The sequence below is a fragment of the Vulpes vulpes genome, chromosome 1, assembly GCF_048418805.1.
Source record: "Vulpes vulpes isolate BD-2025 chromosome 1, VulVul3, whole genome shotgun sequence".
Lineage (NCBI taxonomy): Eukaryota > Metazoa > Chordata > Mammalia > Carnivora > Canidae > Vulpes > Vulpes vulpes.
This window is the reverse complement of record NC_132780.1, coordinates 190,920,356-190,941,376: the sequence shown is the minus strand read 5'-3', so window position 1 is coordinate 190,941,376 and position 21,021 is coordinate 190,920,356. Positions and strand designations below refer to the sequence as shown.

The window sequence follows — 21,021 nt, the reverse complement described above, 5'->3', positions numbered from 1 at the left end:
TTCGCTATAGTTACTTTTCTTTACATAGCATTTTTCATGTAGTTAATAATTGCATTCTAAAAAAAGTTGAGATTATTGTACATTCATTTATACCTGTAAGAATAGAGGAATGCCCTGTATATATTGCTCAATTTCCCTCAATGGTAACATTATACAGAATGATAGTATAATATCGTGACTAGGATATTTATATTATGTTTATTTCTATTTATTTATTTTTAAAGATTTTATTTGAGAGAAGAGAGAGTGAGAGAGAGCACGAGCTAGGGAGAGACAGATGGAGAGGGAGAGACAGACTCCCCACTGAGTAGGAAGCCTGACGCCGGCCTCGATCCCAGGACCCTGAGATCATGACCTGAGCCAGAGGTGGACGCTTAATAGACTGAGCCACCCAGGCACCTCTACTTGTTCATTTGTACCTGGTTTTATTTGTGTGCGTGTCTGTATAATAAGTTCTGTACAGTATTATTGCCTGTGTAGGTCCATGTCTCCACTACCACAGTCAATATTCTGAACATTTCCAACTCTGCAAAGATGTTTTTGTGTTGCTCTTCTTTTGTAACCACACCTTTCCTCCTCTTCACTCCATGCCTAACCATTGGCAGCCAACTAATCTATTCTCCATTTCTAAAATTATGTCTTTTTAAAGAATGTCCTATAAATAGAATGATATTGTATGGAACCTTTTAGGATTAGCTTTTGTATGTTCCTCATATTCCGTAGAAATTGACCTAGGTTGTTGCATGTATCAGTAGTTTGTTCCTTTATATTGCTGACTGATACTCCTTGGTGTAGATGTGATTGTTTACCTGTTTACCTGTTGAAGGACCTTTGGGTCATTTCCTGTTTGGGGCTATCTTGAATAAAGCTGCTATAAATGTAAACATTAGTGTACAGGTTTTGGGCTGTTTCCATAGTTTGACTGTTGTGATAATGCTGCTATAAACATTGGGGTGCATGTATCTCTTTGAATTAGTATTTTTGTGTTCTTTGAGTAATTTTGCTATCTGTGTATCTTTCTATGTGAAATGTTGGTTCCTATCATTTGCCCATTTTTTAATTGGATTACTTTTAACTTTTGACTGTGGGGATTCTTTATATACTGAAGATAGAAGTCCTTTGTAAGGTATGTGTTGTGCAAATACTTTCTCTAGCTTGCGTTTTTAATTCTTAACAGGATCTTCTGTATAAAGTTTCAGTTTTGATGAAGGCCAATATACGAGTTTTTCTTTTTGTGGATTATGGTTTTGGTATCAGATTTAAGAACTCTGCCTAACTAGATCTTAAAGATTTTTTTCAAATATTTTCTCAAAATTTTTATAATATTACATTTCATATCTAAATCTATAATCTATTTTGAGCTAATATTTGTGTGAGCTAATATTTGTGTAAGATGTGATGCTTGAGGTTCATTTTTTTTTTCTCATCAAGTCCAATTACTTGAGCACTGTTTGTTAAAAAGACTATCTTTAAAAAAAAAACAAAAACAAAAAAGACTATCCTTTCTGTATGAAATTGGTTTCACATCTTTCTCAAAAATCTATTGGGAATATTTATATGGACCTTTTTATGGGTTCTTATTTCTGTTTCACTGGCTTTTGCCTATACCACACTGTCTTGATTAGTGTAGATATACTGAATAGTAAGCCTTAGTATGTGGTTGAGTAATTCCTCCCACTTTATTTTTCTGTGTCAGGATTGTGCTAGCTATTCTGGTTTCTTTGTCAGAAATTTATAGATAGAATAAACTAATTTATGGAATAAACTTGACTATGACAAAAAAACCTTGCTGGATATTTACTGAAATTGTTTTAAACCTATAGATCAGTTTAAGGAGAATAGACTTCACTACTGTAAATACAGTATGTCTCCTCACTTATTTAGGTCTTTGATTTCTTTTTATAAATGAAATTTTCTCTGTTCACCATAGAGATCTTGTGCATGTTTTATATGTATAGCTAAGCTTCATTTTCTTTGGAGCAATACTAAATGATACTATGTTTTTAATTTCAGTTTCTGCATGTTCACTGATAGTATGTAGAAATGAGATTCCTTTCTTTGTGTATTGATCATGTATTCTTATGACCTTCCTGAGCTTACTTTTTATTAGTTCTAGGAATTTTTTTGTAGATTGCTTAGGGTTTTCTATGTAGACAGTCATGTCATCTTCAAGTAGAGATAATTTTGTCTTTTCCAGTTTCTATGTTAACTGCAGCTTAAAAATTTAAAAAAAAAAACTTTTCTAAGTACTTCTTATTCTTTACTAAGCTCTCTCTGAGCTTTGTATATATCCTCATGATAAATATTCAGTGTCTTTCATCTTCTTGATTAATTTTGAAGGACTCTTTTAATGGAGACTTCTGTCCTCTCTAAGATGGATTGGGTGATTTGTAGGCTCCTTCACAGTTGTTTGGAATGTCTCTTCACCATCATCCTAGAGATTTCTTTTGCCTTTCTCTTGTTTTGGGTTCTTTTTTATTTGGATTCTGTGTCTGTCTTTGTAGATAACTATTCTGTCACTTTGCTGGAGCACATTTCCAATAGTTAACTGAGAAAGAGTTAATGGGAGGAAAATTTGTTGATACTTTGTATTGATCCTTATGTTGATACTTGCATTACTTGAGTTTTGAGTCTGATTATGTAATCATCATTTGGATATTGGACCTGTTGGGCTAACCTTTTAATTATCTCACCTTTTCTCTTGCTTCTTCAATTCTTTGTCTTTTTTGTGCTTCCTGGAAGGCTTCCTCAATATTATCTTCTAAATCTTCTTTTGAGTTTGCATGTCTCTATCACAGTATTAATTTCCAGGAGTTTGTTTTTCATTGTCTTTTTAAAAAATAATATCCTGTTCTTGTTTGAAGGATGCAGTCTGTATGTTTTCTCTCTGAGAGTATTCAGTATATAGCTTTTTCTTTTGAAACTTTTTTCTTGAATATTCATGGTTCCTTTTCTTCTCTGCTATTTGCTTTTTGTTGTTGCTGTTGTTTGGTCTTTCAGACTAGATGCATTTGTCAAATGTTTGGTGGAATTAGGAAAAGCTATTTGAAAGCTCTGTTTGAATGAATAAGATTATTCATCATGGGCTTCAGTGTAGGGTGATCTGCTTGGGCAGTTGCCTTTAGGATCCTTCCTGATACCGGCTTCTTTAGGCATTTATTCTCAAGCTGGTTGGATTCCTCAGAAAAAGCTCTAACAATTGCCAGGAGGGTGTTAGCATCCTGGATGCTAGGTAGAGGAGAATGGTTTGGGATTTCAGTATCAAATATAAACTTGCACTTCATCTCCCTTTTTAATTTTTTTAAAAAATATTTTATTTATTTATTTGACAGAGTGAGTGAGCACAAGCAGGCAAAGCAGCAAGCAGAGGGAGAAGGAGAAGCAGGCTCCTTGTTGAGCAGGGAGCCCAGTGTGGGGCTTGATCCCAGGACCCTGGGATCATGACCTGAGCTAAAAGCAGACGCTTGACCGACTGAGCTACCCAGATGCCCCTCATCTCCCTTTTCAATGTGATATTCTTGCTTCATTGTGCCTGGTGTCACTTATCTAAAGATTGTTTTCAAGCCTCTTGTAGTCTCTCAGATTGGGAAGGGGCAGTCATTGGCCTGGAAGAGTTGAGGAGGGTTGGGGATTTAAGGGTCTAAATCCACTAGTTCATCTCTACTTCAAGAGATGCAAGGTGCACTGATTCTTGAGCGTTTTGGGATTTCAGAGATCTGAATCACCTTACTAGTTTAGGATTCAGATCTCTGAATCACCTTACTAGTTTAGGATTCAGCTTTCTGTTCTGACAATTCAGACAAAAGCTTTTATCTTGTAAAACTTGTTGCTATTATAGTCTCTTTTTTTCTTTATTGTAATGGGTCTGTTCTTTTAAGAAAAAGTATTGTTCATTGTCATTTCAGTGGTGTTTGAGGGAAGAATCAGAAGTTGATGCATGTGTTTAAGCTGCCATCCTAAAACAAGTTTCATGATGTATTTTTTAATGGAAAAAAAGTCAATTGAAAAATGCATGGATAGCATAGTCCAGAGTTTTAACATTGATTATCTTTGAGTGGTAGAGTTAAGATGTTTTATTCTCCTTTTATATTATTACTTATGTATGATACATGAGTTACTTGGAAAATACAGGAAATAAAGAATATGTCTATTGTATTAATTACCTTATTTTACTCATGTTTGTTTCTGGGGAAGGAAATGTATCCAGTACCTTTCCTTTAGAGACAAACTATGCATAGAGTCCAGGATCATCTAGGAAGTGGAGTATTTGGTGGTCCTAAGTCTAGGATATTTAACTGTAATGATCCACGAAATGCTTGATTTTGAAGTACAAGGTGGTATAACCTACATCTTGATGCATATTTTTCCCCATTAAAAAAACAAGGAAAAATACAGGAAATATATGGGCTTTATTTTAATCTTTAGTATGTGTACTATGCTCACATTTGAGAAATAATAGCATTATTTATCTGCTGTCTTTATGAAACACTCCTTGCACAAATGTTAAGTAACTAAATGGCTGTACAGATACACTGGCTCGCTGTGAATGGGCGGACAGAACTACTCCATGACCTTGTGCAGCACGTCAGTGACGTCGACGTTGAGGATGCGATGGGGCAGACAGCACTGCATGTCGCCTGCCAGAATGGTCACAAGACGGTAAATTCAGCCATGAGGACTTTAAGTTGCATGTATTTATTTTGCAAACTTTGAATTCATGAAAAATTTTCCACTGTGCATAATTGGCAGCATGAAGCATTGTAGCAAAATCTCAGAATGTTTTCTGCATCATATGGGTTCATGATTACTATATATTCTTTGTGGATAAAAGGAATAGAAAACAGTGCTTTTAAATCTGTTTAAAATATTTGGATTTTAAATTTATTTCTCTCCCATAGATTTTGATAGCTGAATATACTAAAATTTAAATGTATGTTCACATGTAATAATGATCTTATTCTCAGTCTTATCACATAACTTTTTTATATTTTACTTTTTACCAGTAAGCCTCAGTTATTGGGATTGGATAGTAAGAAAGTGAGCACTGACATTGCTTAAATATTTCAACTTGGATTATCATATTTTTCTGCTGTTTTGGAACATGATGCAAGATTAGAATGGTGGTGGTTTTCTTTCTTAGATTTCTAAAGTCTTACATTTGTTTTATGTCAGTACTTCCTTGTTACTCCCATGTAAAAACGTTTAACTTTAAAAAATTGCTAACACTTTTCTCTTTCACTAGGAGATGGCTGTTTTATATAAAAATTGTTAGTTTAGGGCAGCCCGGGTGACCCCGCGGTTTAGCGCTGCCCTTGGCCCAGGGCCTGATCCTGGAGACCCGGTATCGAGCCCCACGTCGGGCTCCCTGCATGGAGCCTGCTTCTCCCTCTGCCTCTGTCTCTGCCTCTGTCTCTCTCTGTGTCTCTCATGAATAAATAAATGAAATCTTTAAAAAAAATTGTTAGCTTAAAATTGAAAATCTGCTTTGTTATAATTTCCTATCCTGGTTACTTTTGAGTTTTTTTTTTTTCCACACTTAACATTATTGATAATAGAAAGTTACTTATTTACTTGTTTAACATAACAATAACAACAAAACCCAGCCGAAAGCAAAAAAATATCAGTAACTGCAAGATACAGAAATTTGTGTGTTTAATATGTATTGTTTTGTATACTCTTGAGTCTTATCTTTGTGTTGGGAAAATTCCTACTGGAATCTAGATTTTCACCTCTGCAAACACTTTTTCCCTAATTTGGGTTCAGAATGTAGGATCCTATATGTTTAGATGCTTTATGTAAGACTTACAATTCACAGAATATTGTACTATTTTAAGATAGTGAGGCCAGGAGTACCATTGTCTTATGTTTAATGAATTGGGTAAGAGGAGGGATATAGCATTTTTTCCCCCAGAGTTTCTTCTGAACACCAATTATTCATTTATTATTATTTTTTGTCTTTTATCATCTGAAAACTAACCCAGTGTTCTCAAGAATTATTTTCCTTCTCATTAGTTTTACTTTCTGAGAGTCAACATTATTAACTTAAAAAATATTCTGTGTGAAGAAAAATTATCTGAAATGTCCTAATCTTGAATGGCCCAGGTTTTTTTTTTTTTTTTTTTTTTTTTTTTAAGATTTTATTCATTTATTCATGAGAGACACACAGAGAGAGGCAGAGACACAGGCAGAGGGAGAAGCAGGCTCCATGCAGGAAGCCCGATATGGGACTCAATCCCGGGATTCCAGGATCAGGCCCTGAGCCAAAGGCAGACGCTTAACCACTGAGCCATCCAGGCTGCCCAAAATGGCCCAGGTTTTTTTTTTCTTAAAGATTTTATTTTTTATTTATGAGAGACGGAGACAGAGACACAGGCAGAGGGAGAAGCTGGCTCCATGCAGGGAACCCGACATGGGACTCGATCCCGGGTGTCCAGGATCACGCCCCTGGCTGAAGGCGGTGCTAAACCGCTGAGCCACCCAAGGCTGCCCAATGGCCCAGGTTTTTTTTTTTTTTTTTTTTTTTTTTTTTATGATAGAGAGAGAGAGAGAGAGGGAGAGACATAGGCAGAGGGAGAAGCAGGCTCCATGCACCGGGAGCCTGATGTGGGACTTGATCCCGGGTCTCCAGGATCACGCCCTGGGCCAAAGGCGGGCGCTAAACCACTGCGCCACCCAGGGATCCCCTGGCCCAGCTTTTTAAACAACCGTTGTATATTAGAGAATGAGTCCTGCTGGTAGTTGTTATAGGACAGAAAAACACCCACTTTAATATAAACACTGTGCCATAACAGGAGTGGAGTGTCATTTACTAAGATTATAAATGCTACCTGTTGCCCAAGAATTTTCTACAAAAAAACTAGGATTTAGATTAGAAGTGATCTACAAAAGCTCATTTTAGCTATCTTGAGCCAGTGAAGAAACAAGAATTGCTGAGAAAACCTTATTTCAAAACATGTGCATTACAGGCTGCATTAAAAATTTAGAATTGTCCTCTGGAGTTATTGAAGAATAGTTAGTATAAGTATAATATACTCCATATGGTTTACAACCTAAAGCAGGTGTGGTGAAGTAAGGGAGGATTCCTTATAGTCAGATGCCTTTGAAGAATTGTATTCTCAGAAGATTTATAAGGGGGCTTGACTTCACTGCAATGATGAGTTTCACAGAGTGAGATTTTGCAGATATAGCAGTGGAGGAAGGGTACAAAAAGCCATGTTGACTTGCGGTTGATTGTATTAGTGAGTGAGATTTCGTTGTCTTTTAGTTGGTCAGTTATAGTTATCTGTGAGGATCATGAACAGATAAAGAGTATGTTTAGCACTGGCTGTTTTGTGAGTTATTATATGCATCTTTAATTCTTCCTTCATTAAGGCAAAAAGAAATATTGAAAAGTTAGTCTATCTTTGTTGGTAGCTGAGCTAATATTACCAGTGTCTTATAATTACTTGTCTATTTCTGGGACATGGTCAGATCTCAGCAGTTGAGCATATGATAGAATAAATTTTTACAGGGTAGGGATTATTGATTTGGGTTTGTTTTTTTTTTTGTTTTTTTTTTTTAGCTGTTTGTATAGCTCTCTGTAAGTTGAACACTGAATCTAAAATGCTTTGTCAGGTATCCTGATGACTTATTTTAGCAGCAAGTAAATATTGCTTTTTCATGGTCTCCAAGTAGCCAATTCATGTATAAATTCATTAAAAGGACCTCAAAACGTAGTTCCATGGAGACATACAGCAGTGCTCACAGGTTTCAAGATGTATTTTTTTTTAAAAGATTTTATTTATTTATTCATGAGAGACACACACAGAGAGAGAGAGAGAGAGAGAGAGAGAGAGAGACAGAGACGCAGGCAGAGGGAGAAGCAGGCTCCATGCAGGAAGCCCAATGTGGTACTTGATCCTGGACCCCAGGATCACAACCTGAGCCAAAGGCAGATGCTCAACCTTGGAGCCACCCAGGTGCCCCAGCCCCTTAGTATTTTAATTTTTTTTTATAACTTTCCCAAGGTCACAGGTTATTTGGTTATTCAGCTGGCCTGTTACATAGTCTTTCGCAAATTTTTCTTCCCCTGCCCTTACCTACCTCCTAAGGTATATTCTGTTTACTGTTTATGTAATTTATGTTAAGTGTTGTGAACACCTTGGAAGATACTTAAGAGCAATAACAATGAATAAATAAAATCTTTAGAAATAAAGAACAGTAATAGTATTGGTACTCTTTCTTTCTCTATTACCATTATTAATGTGTATGATGTGATTTTGCAAGGAAAGTACAGAAAGCACTCTCTCTTAATTCCTTTAGTCTTATATAGTGACCTAGAACCAGTATCTTGTTTGAATCTTAATCTCATTTTTAGAAAGTATAGTAAAACCTACATAGATATAAACGACTTCAGTTTTTCTGGCCATAGGCTGAACTTCCTTTTTGGTGGCTTTTTTCTTTGCTGTTAGTTCTTTAAGATTTAGTAATGTGTAAAATTGCCACAAATGGTTGATTACTGTTTTCCTGGAATAACTTGGGTTTAGAAACCCTAGCAAATTGTCGAATGGTTTAGTCACAATTTATTAGAATAAATTGGAATACACAGAGGGATTAGTTTATGGGCTAATTTCACTTCATTAAAGAAGAAATTTTATTTTTATCAGAATAAACTTTATGTTGCTAAATTTATAGAGCTAAATATGAAACTTCATAGACAATATAAAATGATTGTTGGACCCTGCTTAGAGGAGATTTAAGCTCCTGAATCTTAAAAGCATTACTTGATGCTGGTATTATAAACTGTCTTTGGTAGAACTGACTGCATGTTTTACTGAAATTGTAGGCTTGGTAAGGAACAGTGCTTACCTACGTTCAGTTAGCTCTCTTGATATCTTTTAGCCAGCTTTCAAGCTTTTCATCCGGAGAATTACAGGACAGCCATCCAAACTTAATTGAATGCTTTTGCAAAATCATTCGTTGGATTCAGCCTTGAGGCTCACAGGTAGATAGACTAACATTTTGGATTTATTTTTAGATTCAGAATAATTTTATTTATTCTAATGTTAGAATTCTCCTTTAATAACAACTGGAAAATGTGAGCAAATAAATAATAGATAGTTGTTACTGTGATTTTCAAACACAAGTGGGTAATAATGATTTTTATTAGATGTAACATAAGACTTCAAAGCTTTGGTAAGCTTAGAGAAACATATATAAAACAGTCATTGATTAGTGAGTTGGCCATTTTCCTTAGTGCATAAGTAATTTGTGCACTGCTGTGAAGTCATGTCATCAGAATTATTTTTAATAAAAGATAAAGATGCTTTTTTGTTTTGTCTTTTAGCAAGTAATAATACAATTCGTATTTTTACTTGTAATTTTAATATTCAATATCTATTCCTTTTTACTTTGATCAGTGTTGTTTTGATAGTTGATATTGATAAAGTAGAGCTGCCTTGGATTTCTTTGTAATTTTCAGTGTTTTGGGCACAGGTGGTCTTGGTTAGTCACTGCCTTCAATTTAATGACTTTTGAGATTGACTCAAACTTTAGCTTGGCACATTTAGTTTTCCACTCAGAATATTGTTTTACCACTTGAAAAGTCATGAAGTTTGTTGAGAATGTGTTGTTTCTTCTCAAGGATTTCTTGAAGCAATTTGAAAATCCTCTTTGAATGCTTTTCTTTCAAGGTTACTTCCTAGCAGTTTCTTACACTGTAAGGAGGAAGGACCCCCTCCCCCTTATAGATAATCTAGGAAAAGGATAGTTTTTTTTTTATTGTTTTTTGCTGTGTTTTTGCTGGTGGGAAATATTGGACAGGGAATTTGAAGTTTTGAATTACCTTGAAAGCATATTTTTGGTTATCTAAACTAGGCAAATGATTTCATTCTTAAAATTATTATATTGGAAAATGTAGATAATCAGCTGTCATTTACAAATATTTATGTTGGCATACTTTTATATGTCTGCTTTCATATTGTAAGCTGCTGACCCTAATTTTTTCAGGTAAATGAGAAGTCATAAAGTTTTTAAAACAGAAGAATAATCACCATTGTAAATCACAGTATTTTTGGATTTCATGGTTTATAGTATGTAAAACCGACAATGCAATTTTTACAGAAGTATTTGTAGGTAGGGGTGTAGGTGTGAGGAATTTGCTACAACACATTGAATGCAAATCTATCCTAGAGAATCTTATTAATTTTTCTGGATGTGACTAGTCACTGTCTCGCATTACTACATGTTTTTGTTTTGTCTCTTGGTCTTCCTTTTCCACTAGAATGTAAGCTTCATGAGGATAGGGATTCTTCTTCATTGCTATCTAACTCTGGCATCTAGAGTAGTCCCTAGCACATAATGGATTTTGGGATTCTTTTTGAAAGATAGAACGGGCTAAAAAGTGCAGTACCATTTCAGCCAGTTTTTCTCGGCCATTTTCTTTCCATTTCTGAATGTTTGTCACTTTTAAATTTTGTACTTTTAAATGTTGTATATATTGATAGTGCTATTTTTTAAAAGAGTTTATTTATTGAGAGAGTGCATGTGTGCACATAAGAAGGGGTGGGGAGGCAGAGGGAGAGAGAAACACATGTCCCACTGAGTGCGGAGCCTGATGTGTCGGGACCCTATCCCAGGAACCGAGATAATGGCCTGAATGAAGTCAGACACTTAACCAACTGAGCCACCCAGGTGCCATGATAAGTGCTATTTCTTATAATAATCAGACACTTAAAATGTGTCTGATTTGTTCCTATGGGTGAAAAATCTCTGCTTTTGAAACTCTTTAGGGATTTTAGTAGTTAAATCCAGAATTAATTTCTTCAATTATGTTTTTCATTAGGCTTCTGTGTAATTTAAAGTCCTCAAGGAGTATAGTTTCTTCAAGAGCATACATGTATTTAATAAATGCTCAGAGTTTCTTCCACCTGAGTTTTACTAGTTTCAAAGTTATTTTACCCTTTGTATACATATAAGTAGTTCTACATAGACTGGAATTTTTTTTTAATTGTGATTTGGATTATCTCGGACTTTCTTTCTTCTTTTGTTATGCCATTTAACTAATACTGCATTATTATTTTTCCTCCTGTTACTGAGCTTTTATAAAAAGAAGTCTGCACACAAATCTTTTTTTTTTTTAATCCTAAAGATTGATGACTTTTCATTCATTTCAGTGCTACAAGCAGTTTCTTTCCTTACATTCACATCCCTTTATATATTATTTATCCTTACTCTGAAGGAACTAGCTTTTTCTTTTTGTTTGTCTTCAGGCAACATTTTATCTACAAGTGGAACTTTTGAAAGTTTTTAAAAATATGTTTCTTTTAATAGATACATAGTTCAATGATGTTAATTTTGTTAGAAAAGCAGAAAGATTTACAAATGGAAAAGAAAATGCTAGAATGAGCTACTTTACTTTCTAATCTTTTCTCAAGAACAGAAATAATTTTTCGTATCTTTGTTAGGTATTTCCCATAAGTGAGGCTATGCTAGGAACATAGGATGGTGCATGTAGTGAGACATGTTTTCTTGCTATGATTTGCTCAGAGTTTGTCTCACCACTTTGTTGAAGAGAACAGTAGAGGGATATGTTAGTCTAATGGCCTAATTGTTTTTGTATTCTAAGTTCTACAGTATAAAAAAAGATACAGAAATACTGTAAAAAGTGTATGATTTAAAATGACACTATTTTAAAGCTAAACACAAATAGCTGTCTAGACACTTAAGTTTGACTCTCTTTTTTTTTTTAAGTTTGACTCTCAAGTAGTTATTTAGTGGGGAATTAGTAGATTATAATTAATGTAGTTTATGAAGTTCTGCCAATTAGCATTACTTCTACTTAGTAATCCAAATTCAGAAAAATTAGAATTCCTACTTTTTGGTGGGTATCATAGTGGTTATGAACATGGATTTGAGTTTAATCCTATTTCTCTATTAATTTGTGTGTTGGGATGCACATTACTTCTTTGAGACTCAGTTTCCTACTTTAAAAGTAGTGAGAATATCAGTTTCCTTACAGGATGTATTAAATTTATTAGCACAGTGTCCAGGTACATGTTAAAGTTACATTATTATACCATTATGTATTTTAAACAACTTTATAACTTTTGTGAATTAATAGCATGTTTTATTAATAATTTATTTCTTCTTCTGGGATGCCTGGCTGGCCCAGTTGGAGCATGCAACTCTTGATCTAGCAGTTGTGAGTTCAAGTTCCACGTTGAATATAGAGATTAAAGTATTTAAATATCATAATAATAATTTATTTCTGCTTCTATCTGGATTGCTTGGCTTTAATTGTATATTAGTATATATTTTCAGTATATATATTGCTTTCACCTCTCCTGAGCCTTTTCGATTATGGCTTTTTGTCTAATTTCTATAACAGCTAAGAAACATTATTGTTGCTGTCCATCTCATTCTTGTTTTGGGCCATGCAGACACAGCTTCTAGGTCAAAACTCAGAAAGGAAAAAGCCATGATCAAAAGGCTCAAATAGGCCTTGTTTTATAAAAATATGACTTAAATGCTTATTTTTCTTATTTTTTTTTTAAGATTTTATTTATTTATTTATGATAGAGAGAGGCAGAGGGAGAGGTAGGGTCCCTTTGGGGAGCCCGATGCAGGACTCAATTCTGGTACACCAGCATCACTCCCTGAGCCACCCAGGTGCCCCTTATTATTTATTTACTTATTTATTTATTTATTTATTTATTTAATTTATTTATGATAGTCACACGGGGCGGGGGGGCAGAGACATAGGCAGAGGGAGAAGCCGGCTCCATGCACCGGGAGCCCGACATGGGATTCGATCCTGGGTCTCCAGGATCGCGCCCTGGGCCAAAGGCAGGCGCTAAACTGCTGCGCCACCCAGGGATCCCTTTTTCTTATATTTAAATGCTATGCTTGACCACTTGTCCTCAGTTTAAAGGAATTCTATAGAGGATAATAAAATTTTATGTAACAGTGTTTCTATTCCTCTTGGAATAGAAGTAAATTCAATTAGCAATACATGAATACTCTATCTTAAAATAATTCTATTCTTACCAATCAGAATCTTTGCAATAAAAATGATAGTCCCTTAAGCTCCCCTTTCTGTCCAGTCATGATCATCAGGCAACAATTTTGAGCTCTTTTAGTGTTTCTTCTGGTATCTTTTTCTATTGCTCTTTCTCAACTTTCAGATGTCACTGAATCATTTCTTTTTTTTTTTTAATTTTTTTTAAATTATTTATTTATGATAGTCATACAGAGAGAGAGAGAGAGAGAGGCAGAGACACAGGCAGAGGGAGAAGCAGGCTCCATGCACTGGGAGCCTGACGTGGGATTCGATCCCGGGTCTCCAGGATCGCGCCCTGGGCCAAAGGCAGGCGCCAAACCGCTATGCCACCCAGGGATCCCTCACTGAATCATTTCTTGTCCTAGTGAGTGAGGATATAATCCATTTAAATCTTCTTCCCATGCCTTCTCCCCTATTTCTAAGATTAAATTGTAAATTTTGACAGAGAAGATTAGGTGTATATATAGTTAGGTAACTATTATTTATTCCTGACCCAAGTAATGAATTATTTTTTTATTTTTTAAAGATTTTATATATTCATGAGAGACCGAGAGAGAGAGAGGGAGAGAAAGAGAGAGACATAGGCAGATGGAGAAGCAGGCTCCCTGTGGGGAGCCTGATGCGGGACTCGATCCCAGGATCCCAGGATCATGACCTGAGCTGAAGGCAGATGGTAAGCCACTGAGTCACCCAGGTGCCTCAAGTAATGAATTACAACAACATTTTCTATCTAGGATGACTATTTTTCTTAAAGTCAATAATTGGCTTTGTTCAATTTATTTTTTATGAATCAGTAATTCTTCCTATATGTGCCAACAAAATATCTCAGTTCTATTTTCTACAAAGACAAATTCATTAGATAATATTATTTCCATTTTTTAAACTTAGAAATTTCTTAGTTTCTCCTATGTTCAATCCCTAATAATCTAGTTTTCATATTTTGATATATTCCTTTACTTAGTAGCTTCTTGAGAAAAGGTGCATTGGATGTACTTTTTTTTCAACATCTTATGTATTTAAGCGTATTTTTTATTTAAAACCATATATTCTAATGGTAGTGTGGTTGGCTATAGAATTCTACATTGGAAGTCATTTACCTTATTTTAAAGGCAGTTAGTGTTTTAAATTTCAGTGTTGCTGTTGAGAAGTTTAGTGCTAATCTGATTTCTGTTTATTTCTGTAATCTTATATGAAATTATGAAATAATTATGAAATTTCACTTTGATGTGCTTTGTTGGCCTTTAATTTATTACACCAGACAGTTGGTGAATCTTTTCAGTTTGTCACTGCATGTCTTTCAGTTATGGAAATTTTTGGACATTATTTCTTGATTACTTCCCTTTGGTCTCCCATCTCCTTCATTCTCTTTATTCCTGATTTCTGCAGTGTCTCCCTGAATTGATCTACTAATTTCCCATTCTTCCTGTTTTGTCTTTTTGTTTTACTTTATTTCTTGTGGGGTTTTTCCAATATTGTCTTTCTAAACTATTGAATTTGCAGAGTGCCTGGGTGGCTCAGAGAGGGGTATGCTATTTTTGGCCTCGGGGTTGTGAGTTTGAGCCCCATGTTGGGCGTGGAGAATACTTAAGCAAATAAGTCAAAATAAACTTTAAAAAAATGTTTAAGTTCCTATTGAATTTTTACTTATATTTTTAAATTTCTTATTCTCTGAATATTTTTCTCCCAGCATCTTGTTCTTGTCCATGGATATAATATCTTTTCTGTTTGAGGTAATATCTTTTTTAAATTTTGTGGCTTTTTCTTTGATTCTCTTTATTATCTTTATCTTCCTGACTTCCTTTTTCTTTTGTTTTGATTTTTGTTTTTCAGGAAAGAGACCTGCTTTTAGTTAATCAAGTTAGTTGTCTCTTAAATGTTGTCTGCCCATTTGTGTAGAGTGATGAGGCACTAAAATATTGGCAGGAAGCATTGTGTACATGGGTTGGGTTTATTGGCTGGCCCCACAGTGTGCTATGGTTTCTCAATCTTGCCTGAGATATTTTGGGCCTGAAAATCCTTTGTTATGGGGGCCGTCTGTAGATTGTAGGATGTTTAGACCTATCCCTGACCTCTCCCCACTAGCTGCCAATTGTACTCTCCCTTCCCCAGTCATGAAAAAATAATCTCCCAGCATTGTCAAGTGTCCCCTTGGAGATGATTGGGCTATTTCATGGCCACTCTGTAATGCTAGTATTTGTAGGACTCTTTTCTCTTGCCAGTCTCCAGAGAGGAAACTTGGAATCTCCATCTTTTGAGGTTTTAAGCCTGGCTACTGGATTTCTGGGAGCCTAGTGGAATGTAGGGGCTAAAGATTTTCACTTAACTTTGTTCATCATGGTTCCTTATCTCTGCTTTACTTCTGTATCTTGTCTGCCAGTCTAGAGCCTCCCTGTTCAGTTTGTCCAGAGAATAAACCTTACTATTTTGAGACAGTGTAGGGAGAGATAGTGGCTAACTCTCTGCCATGGGGAAGAAGGGTTCTAGGGTAAGGTCCAACTCTTTCTTTTACAGGCTTTCAACTACTATTTCTGTTTAGAGCTCTTTGTAACTATCTTTGTCTTCTAAGTTACCTGGTACTTCCAATTCCTGTATTTTGTATGTATGCTCTAAAGGGAGAATTTGATGGTTTATTGGAATCCACGTTTGCAGGCATGTAGACTTCAGCTGCCTTTGATCTGCTAAGTCGGCTTCTATCCCTCCACTTGTTTGCCACTTTCCCAAAACTGAACGATTTGTCCAGTATACTGTTCTGTTCTTTCCTCTTCTTCCTTGTGAGTTTATAGTCTTATTTTACTGACCTTGTACTAGGTATTATAGCAGCAATAATGAACATGTGTTCAGTCCAGAAGTAATATTAAGTGGTGTAATTCTAAAAACTTTTAGGTTTTTACATGGTTTCTTCCTTTTTTGTAGGAGAAATTCAAATGAAGACTAAAGGAATAAAGCCAGGAAAGATGCTTTTTTTTTTTTTTTTTTTTTGAGGTTTTAGGCAAGCCTCATCCTATCTCTAATTATGGGATATATGTTTTTAAGGTTTTATAATAACTTGCTTTTCCTTAGTATATGACTCGAATGATTGCAGAAGTAGAGCTTAGGAGACAGAGTATGTATGAATGAGACTATCAGAGAAACTGAAATCAGTATTGATTACTGTTAGTAGTACGAGGACTTTATAGCTTTTTTAACATTTTGAACTTTAATAATTATGTTTGAGTTTAGAAAATGATAGTTTTCCTAACTATCTGTTAAGAATACCTGTTTTTTATTTTTAGAGGCAAAAGAATTCTGGTTTTTAAATCCAAATATCTAGAATAGTTCTGTCAACTTTACTAGCCATTTGTGGCTGTTTAAACTTAATTATTATAAAATATATTAAAAATTCAGTTCCTCAGTTGTTCAAGCCTGTTTTCAAGTCCTTGGTAGCTACATGTGTCGGTGATTTTTTTTAGAACCTTCCCAGATTCTTTGGGATCCCTGGGTGGCGCAGCGGTTTGGCGCCTGCCTTTGGCCCAGGGCACGATCCTGGAGACTCGGGATCGAATCCCACGTCAGGCTCCCGGTCCATGGAGCCTGCTTCTCCCTCTGGCTGTGTCTCTGCCTCTCTCTCTCTCTCACTGTGTGCCTATCATAAATAAATAAAATAAAATTAAAAAAAAAAAAAGAACCTTCCCAGATTCTAACAGGTTATATTTCATTGATAATTACACATGTATTATTTAGTACCTGAGAGTCTCAAGAGAGCTAACCAAAAAGTTGAAGTAGTTCAGCTATCATAATTGTCATGTTCCTACTAGTTCTACTTTAAAATTTCAAGTTGTGGTAAGATCATTTCTTCTATCTATTTAAATCATGATAATTGTGTCTTTGTTTTACTTCTCTGGCTTTATTTTTTAATTATTTCTTTTCCCTCCAGACAGTGCAGTGCTTGCTAGACAGTGGTGCTGATATTAACAGGCCAAATGTATCTGGAGCCACTCCATTGTACTTTGCTTGCAGGTATGATATTTTCTATTTTCAGAAGCTCTCATTAAAGAATGTGTGTATTTATTACATTTCCAAACACAAGCATTTCTGTATATTTTCTAAAGTTCTCTTGTTTTCCCATAAATACTGTACTCACTTAACTGCACAAGGAAAAATATTTTCTATTATATTGCCAGTGTTTTTATATGTTAATAGGTGGGAGCTTTTGATTTACTTGATTATTTAAATTTTAGACTAATTACTTAATAATTAATGAAAAAAGGTGTCTGTATAATCCTTTAATTTCATAGTTTTCTTTGTTAAGTACTATGTCAGTTTCAGAGGGATAAGCTATTAAAATATGTCTTAGACCAGAGCTGTGTCTTTGCTTTCTTTGGATTTGTAACTTTAAAAAAAAAAAAAAATCTTTGCATTTGTCTGGTTAGATATTAACTTATAGATTAAGTTATTTTTGTAGTTCTGTCTTGGTTCATTTTCTTGAAGCATACATTTTGTTCATTGGTTCATTTGTGTAATAAGCAAACATTTAGTTAGCTACTCAGTGTGTGCCATATATTATGGCATTAGTGATACAGTAATAAATAAAACCTGAGTCCATATGGAGCTAACAACATAATAATTATACATGTACTCCACCCCATACGTACCCATACATATATGTGTGTGTGTGTGTGTGTGTGTGTGTGTGTGTGTGTGTGTTCTATAAATGTAGTTTGCAATTAGAAGCAATTTACAATATACCAGTGTTTCTTGTCTTTGGTTTAGATGATATGAATTGCAGTATTTATTTAGTCTCTTAAATGCAGATATAAAGTTCTCCAGAAAGCTCCTCTTTTTTTTTTTAATCCCTTTTTCTGTTATATGTCATTTTCCTGGAGGTTTGTTTTAGACTAAAAGATCTGCTTTTGTTCTTGTTTAGCTTCTCTTTAGGGTCTCGATGTTACTTTGATTACACTGCTTCAAATCATCATTAAACAAATTGAATTAGAATACAAGGACTTTTGGATCTCTAGACTTCTATCTGAATCCAGCCATTTTGTTACATTATATTTATGTTTTGGTTGCTTGGTTAGAAAACCCATTCTTTCCATAGTGTCCTGAATATATGAATAATGTCATTGTTTGATTCCCTGAAATCATATCCTATCTTGAAGGATTATCTCTAGATCAGTCCTTTCTTTGAAGCTTCAGATTTGAATGGCTACCTTCCTGATTTACATCATCACTCGCAAGTTTTATAGAATCTCAGATGTCAACACGTCCAAAACAGAGTTTCTGATTTCCCTTTTCAAACCTTTTGTCTACCTTTTCTCATCTCAGTCATTGGAACCTTTATCTTTTCAGTTGTTTAAATAGAAACTAGATCGTTATTTTTTTTTTCTTTTTCTCTGTCTCTCTCTGACCCTGAACTTGGAATTTAGTAAATTCTGCCTCCAGAATATATTCTGAAACTCGTCTCTCCAACTCACTGAAATGATCATAGTTAACGTTGATACCTCTCATCTAGAATACTGCGTCATCTCTTAACTGGTCTTCTTGGTTTCTCTCGTTTCCCTTCCATCTGTCCCTTCTTTAGCAGCCAAAGCAATCTTTTAAAGAAATGAATCTATTTTGGGCACTTGGGTAGCTCAGTTGGTCAAGTGTCTGGCTCTTGATTTCAGCTCAGGTCATGGTCTTATGACTGTGGGATTTAGCCCCAAGTTGGGCTCTGGGCTTTGCACATGGCATGAGTCTGCACGGGATTCTCTCTCTCTCTCTTTGCCCTCTCTCTTTCAAAATAAATAAAATCTTGAAAAAACCCAGCTTTTGTCATTTTGTGTTTAAACTCTTTATTTAAAAAAAAAACAAAAAAACAAAAAACTCTTTATTTAAAAATTTTGGTGCCTCTGTTGCATTTCAGATAAAATACACATTCTGATTTTGCCTGTGAGACCTTTGTGGTCTGACCCTGTCTTAGCTAACTGTGCTTCTGTCACAATGGTTCTCTTGGGGTTCACTAAATGCAAGGTACTCTTTCCAGTAGGCTTTTCTGCATACTGTTTGTTTTCCCCAAAATGATGTTACTTTGGCTTTTTTATGTGGCTGACTCTTTCTTTATATCACTGCTTAATTGTTACTTTTTCGGAAGGTAGTTCCTGGCCAGTGTGAGTATGGGCTCTCCCCAAATTTTATTTCACAGCATCACAGTTGTTTCTTTTTCCCTTTTTTTTTTTTTTAAGTAGGCTACACACCCAACTTGGGGCCCAGCAGAGGGCTTGAACTCATGACCCTGAAATCAACACCTCAGCTTATTAAGATCAAGAGTCAGACGTTTAACTGACTGAGACACCCAGGCGTCCAACAGTCATTTCTTTTATAGCACTTTGTATTTTGTAATGGTTTATTTATTCCTTTATCGTATGTCTCTCTTACTAGACTGAAAGTTCAAAAAAGGGAAGAATCTTACCACTTTATATTCAATGTGTAGTACAGTGCTTTGCATTTAGATGCTTAGTAAATGTTTTTGAATGAATGAATTGCTATAGTTACATGTTTGAAAAATATCTTCTATAAAATGATAGCATGTGTAATAGTTAAATATTGGTATATTAGTGTTCAGAATGCGGCTATTCTAGTTTGAGCATAGAGGTATGGCAAAAAAAGGTTTTTAGAAGTACTTTCTGTTAGTATTATATTGCCATCATTAACCTTTATTTAAAATTTTTTTTTAAGATTTTATCTTTAGTTAAACTCTACACCCAACGTGCAGCTCGAATTCACAACCTCAATATCAGGAATCGCATACCCCACTGACTTAGCCAGCCAGGCACCCCTCCCATTATTAATTTATTCTAGCAAATATTAGGCTTCTTTGAACAGAGATAGTTAAGCTTTAACTTAAAATTGAAATAAGAAAAGAAATGAATCATTATAGTAGGATGATAGATATGGAACATGGTTCGTTTGTATGTAGACTTTTTTTTCTTAAAATTTTATTTCAATTCTGGTTAGGTAACATACAGTGCAATATTGATTTCAGGAGTAGAATTCAGCAATCCATCAAAACAGCTAGTATTCATCACAAGTGCTCTGAATGCCCATCACATATTTACCCCATTCTCCACCCACCTCCCTCCATCAACCCTGTTTGTTCTTTTTTTTTTTTTTTTAATTTTTTATTTATTTATGATAGTCACAGAGAGAGAGAGAGAGGCAGAGACACAGGCAGAGGGAGAAGCAGGCTCCATGCCCCGGGAGCCCGACGTGGGATTCGATCCCGGGTCTCTAGGATCGCGCCCTGGGCCAAAGGCAGGCGCCAAACCGCTGTGCCACCCAGGGATCCCGTGTTCTTTATTTTTAAGTCTCTTAAGTCTCTTAACATTTGTTTTCCTCTCTCTCTTTCCCCTTTCAGCATATGTTCATCTGTATTCTTAAATTCCACATATGAGTGAAATCATGTGGTATTTGTTGTAGGCAGACTTTTAATTGTATTTGCGATATCTAGATATAGATATACATTAAATGTATAAATTATTCCCATTGTATCATCTATGATAAATGAAAAGAGGAAAGGAATGTGGGAAACAGAACAAGTTGACCCTATAGACAAAGTATAGAAGTCTAAAAGGCTGGGGTATTTGTGTGGCTCAGTGGTTGAGCGTCTGCGTTCAGCTCAGTGCATGATCCCAGGGTCTTGGGATCAAGTTCCACATTGGACTCCCTGCATGGAGCCTGCTTCCCCCTCTGCCTGTGTCTCTGCCTCTCTCTCTCTCTGCCTCTCGTGAATAAATAAATAATTTTTAAAAAAAGAGAGATCTAAAAAGCTAAACATAATGTAAGTTTTTATTGGTTGAGAGGTATTATGAGATATACTATCATATGCTTTTTTAAAATTTTGAATTACATTCAAAAGGTATTGAGCTATAATAGGAGAAAGAGCCTTGGAAGCAGGGTTCAAATCTCAGCCCCAAAGCTGTGCAACTTTAGTCAAATTCCTAGACCTCTGAAGCCTTTGTTTC

At 35.2% G+C, this 21,021-nt stretch overlaps 1 protein-coding gene across 8 annotated transcripts in view; it reads left to right on the top strand.

Moving 5' to 3' along the window:
- Positions 1-21,021, top strand: part of HACE1 (HECT domain and ankyrin repeat containing E3 ubiquitin protein ligase 1) — a 107,046-nt gene that overhangs the window by 21,690 nt on the left and 64,335 nt on the right. For 4 of the 8 annotated variants that reach the window (XM_072738086.1, XM_072738085.1, XM_026005757.2 and 1 more), the window contains exons 6-7: positions 4,528-4,659; positions 16,953-17,035. In XM_072738086.1, the coding sequence (XP_072594187.1) occupies positions 4,528-4,659; positions 16,953-17,035 (215 nt within the window). The remainder of the gene's footprint in view (positions 1-4,527; positions 4,660-16,952; positions 17,036-21,021) is intronic. The other 4 variants (XM_072738088.1, XM_072738087.1, XM_026005760.2 and 1 more) reach the window with 1 other exon arrangement.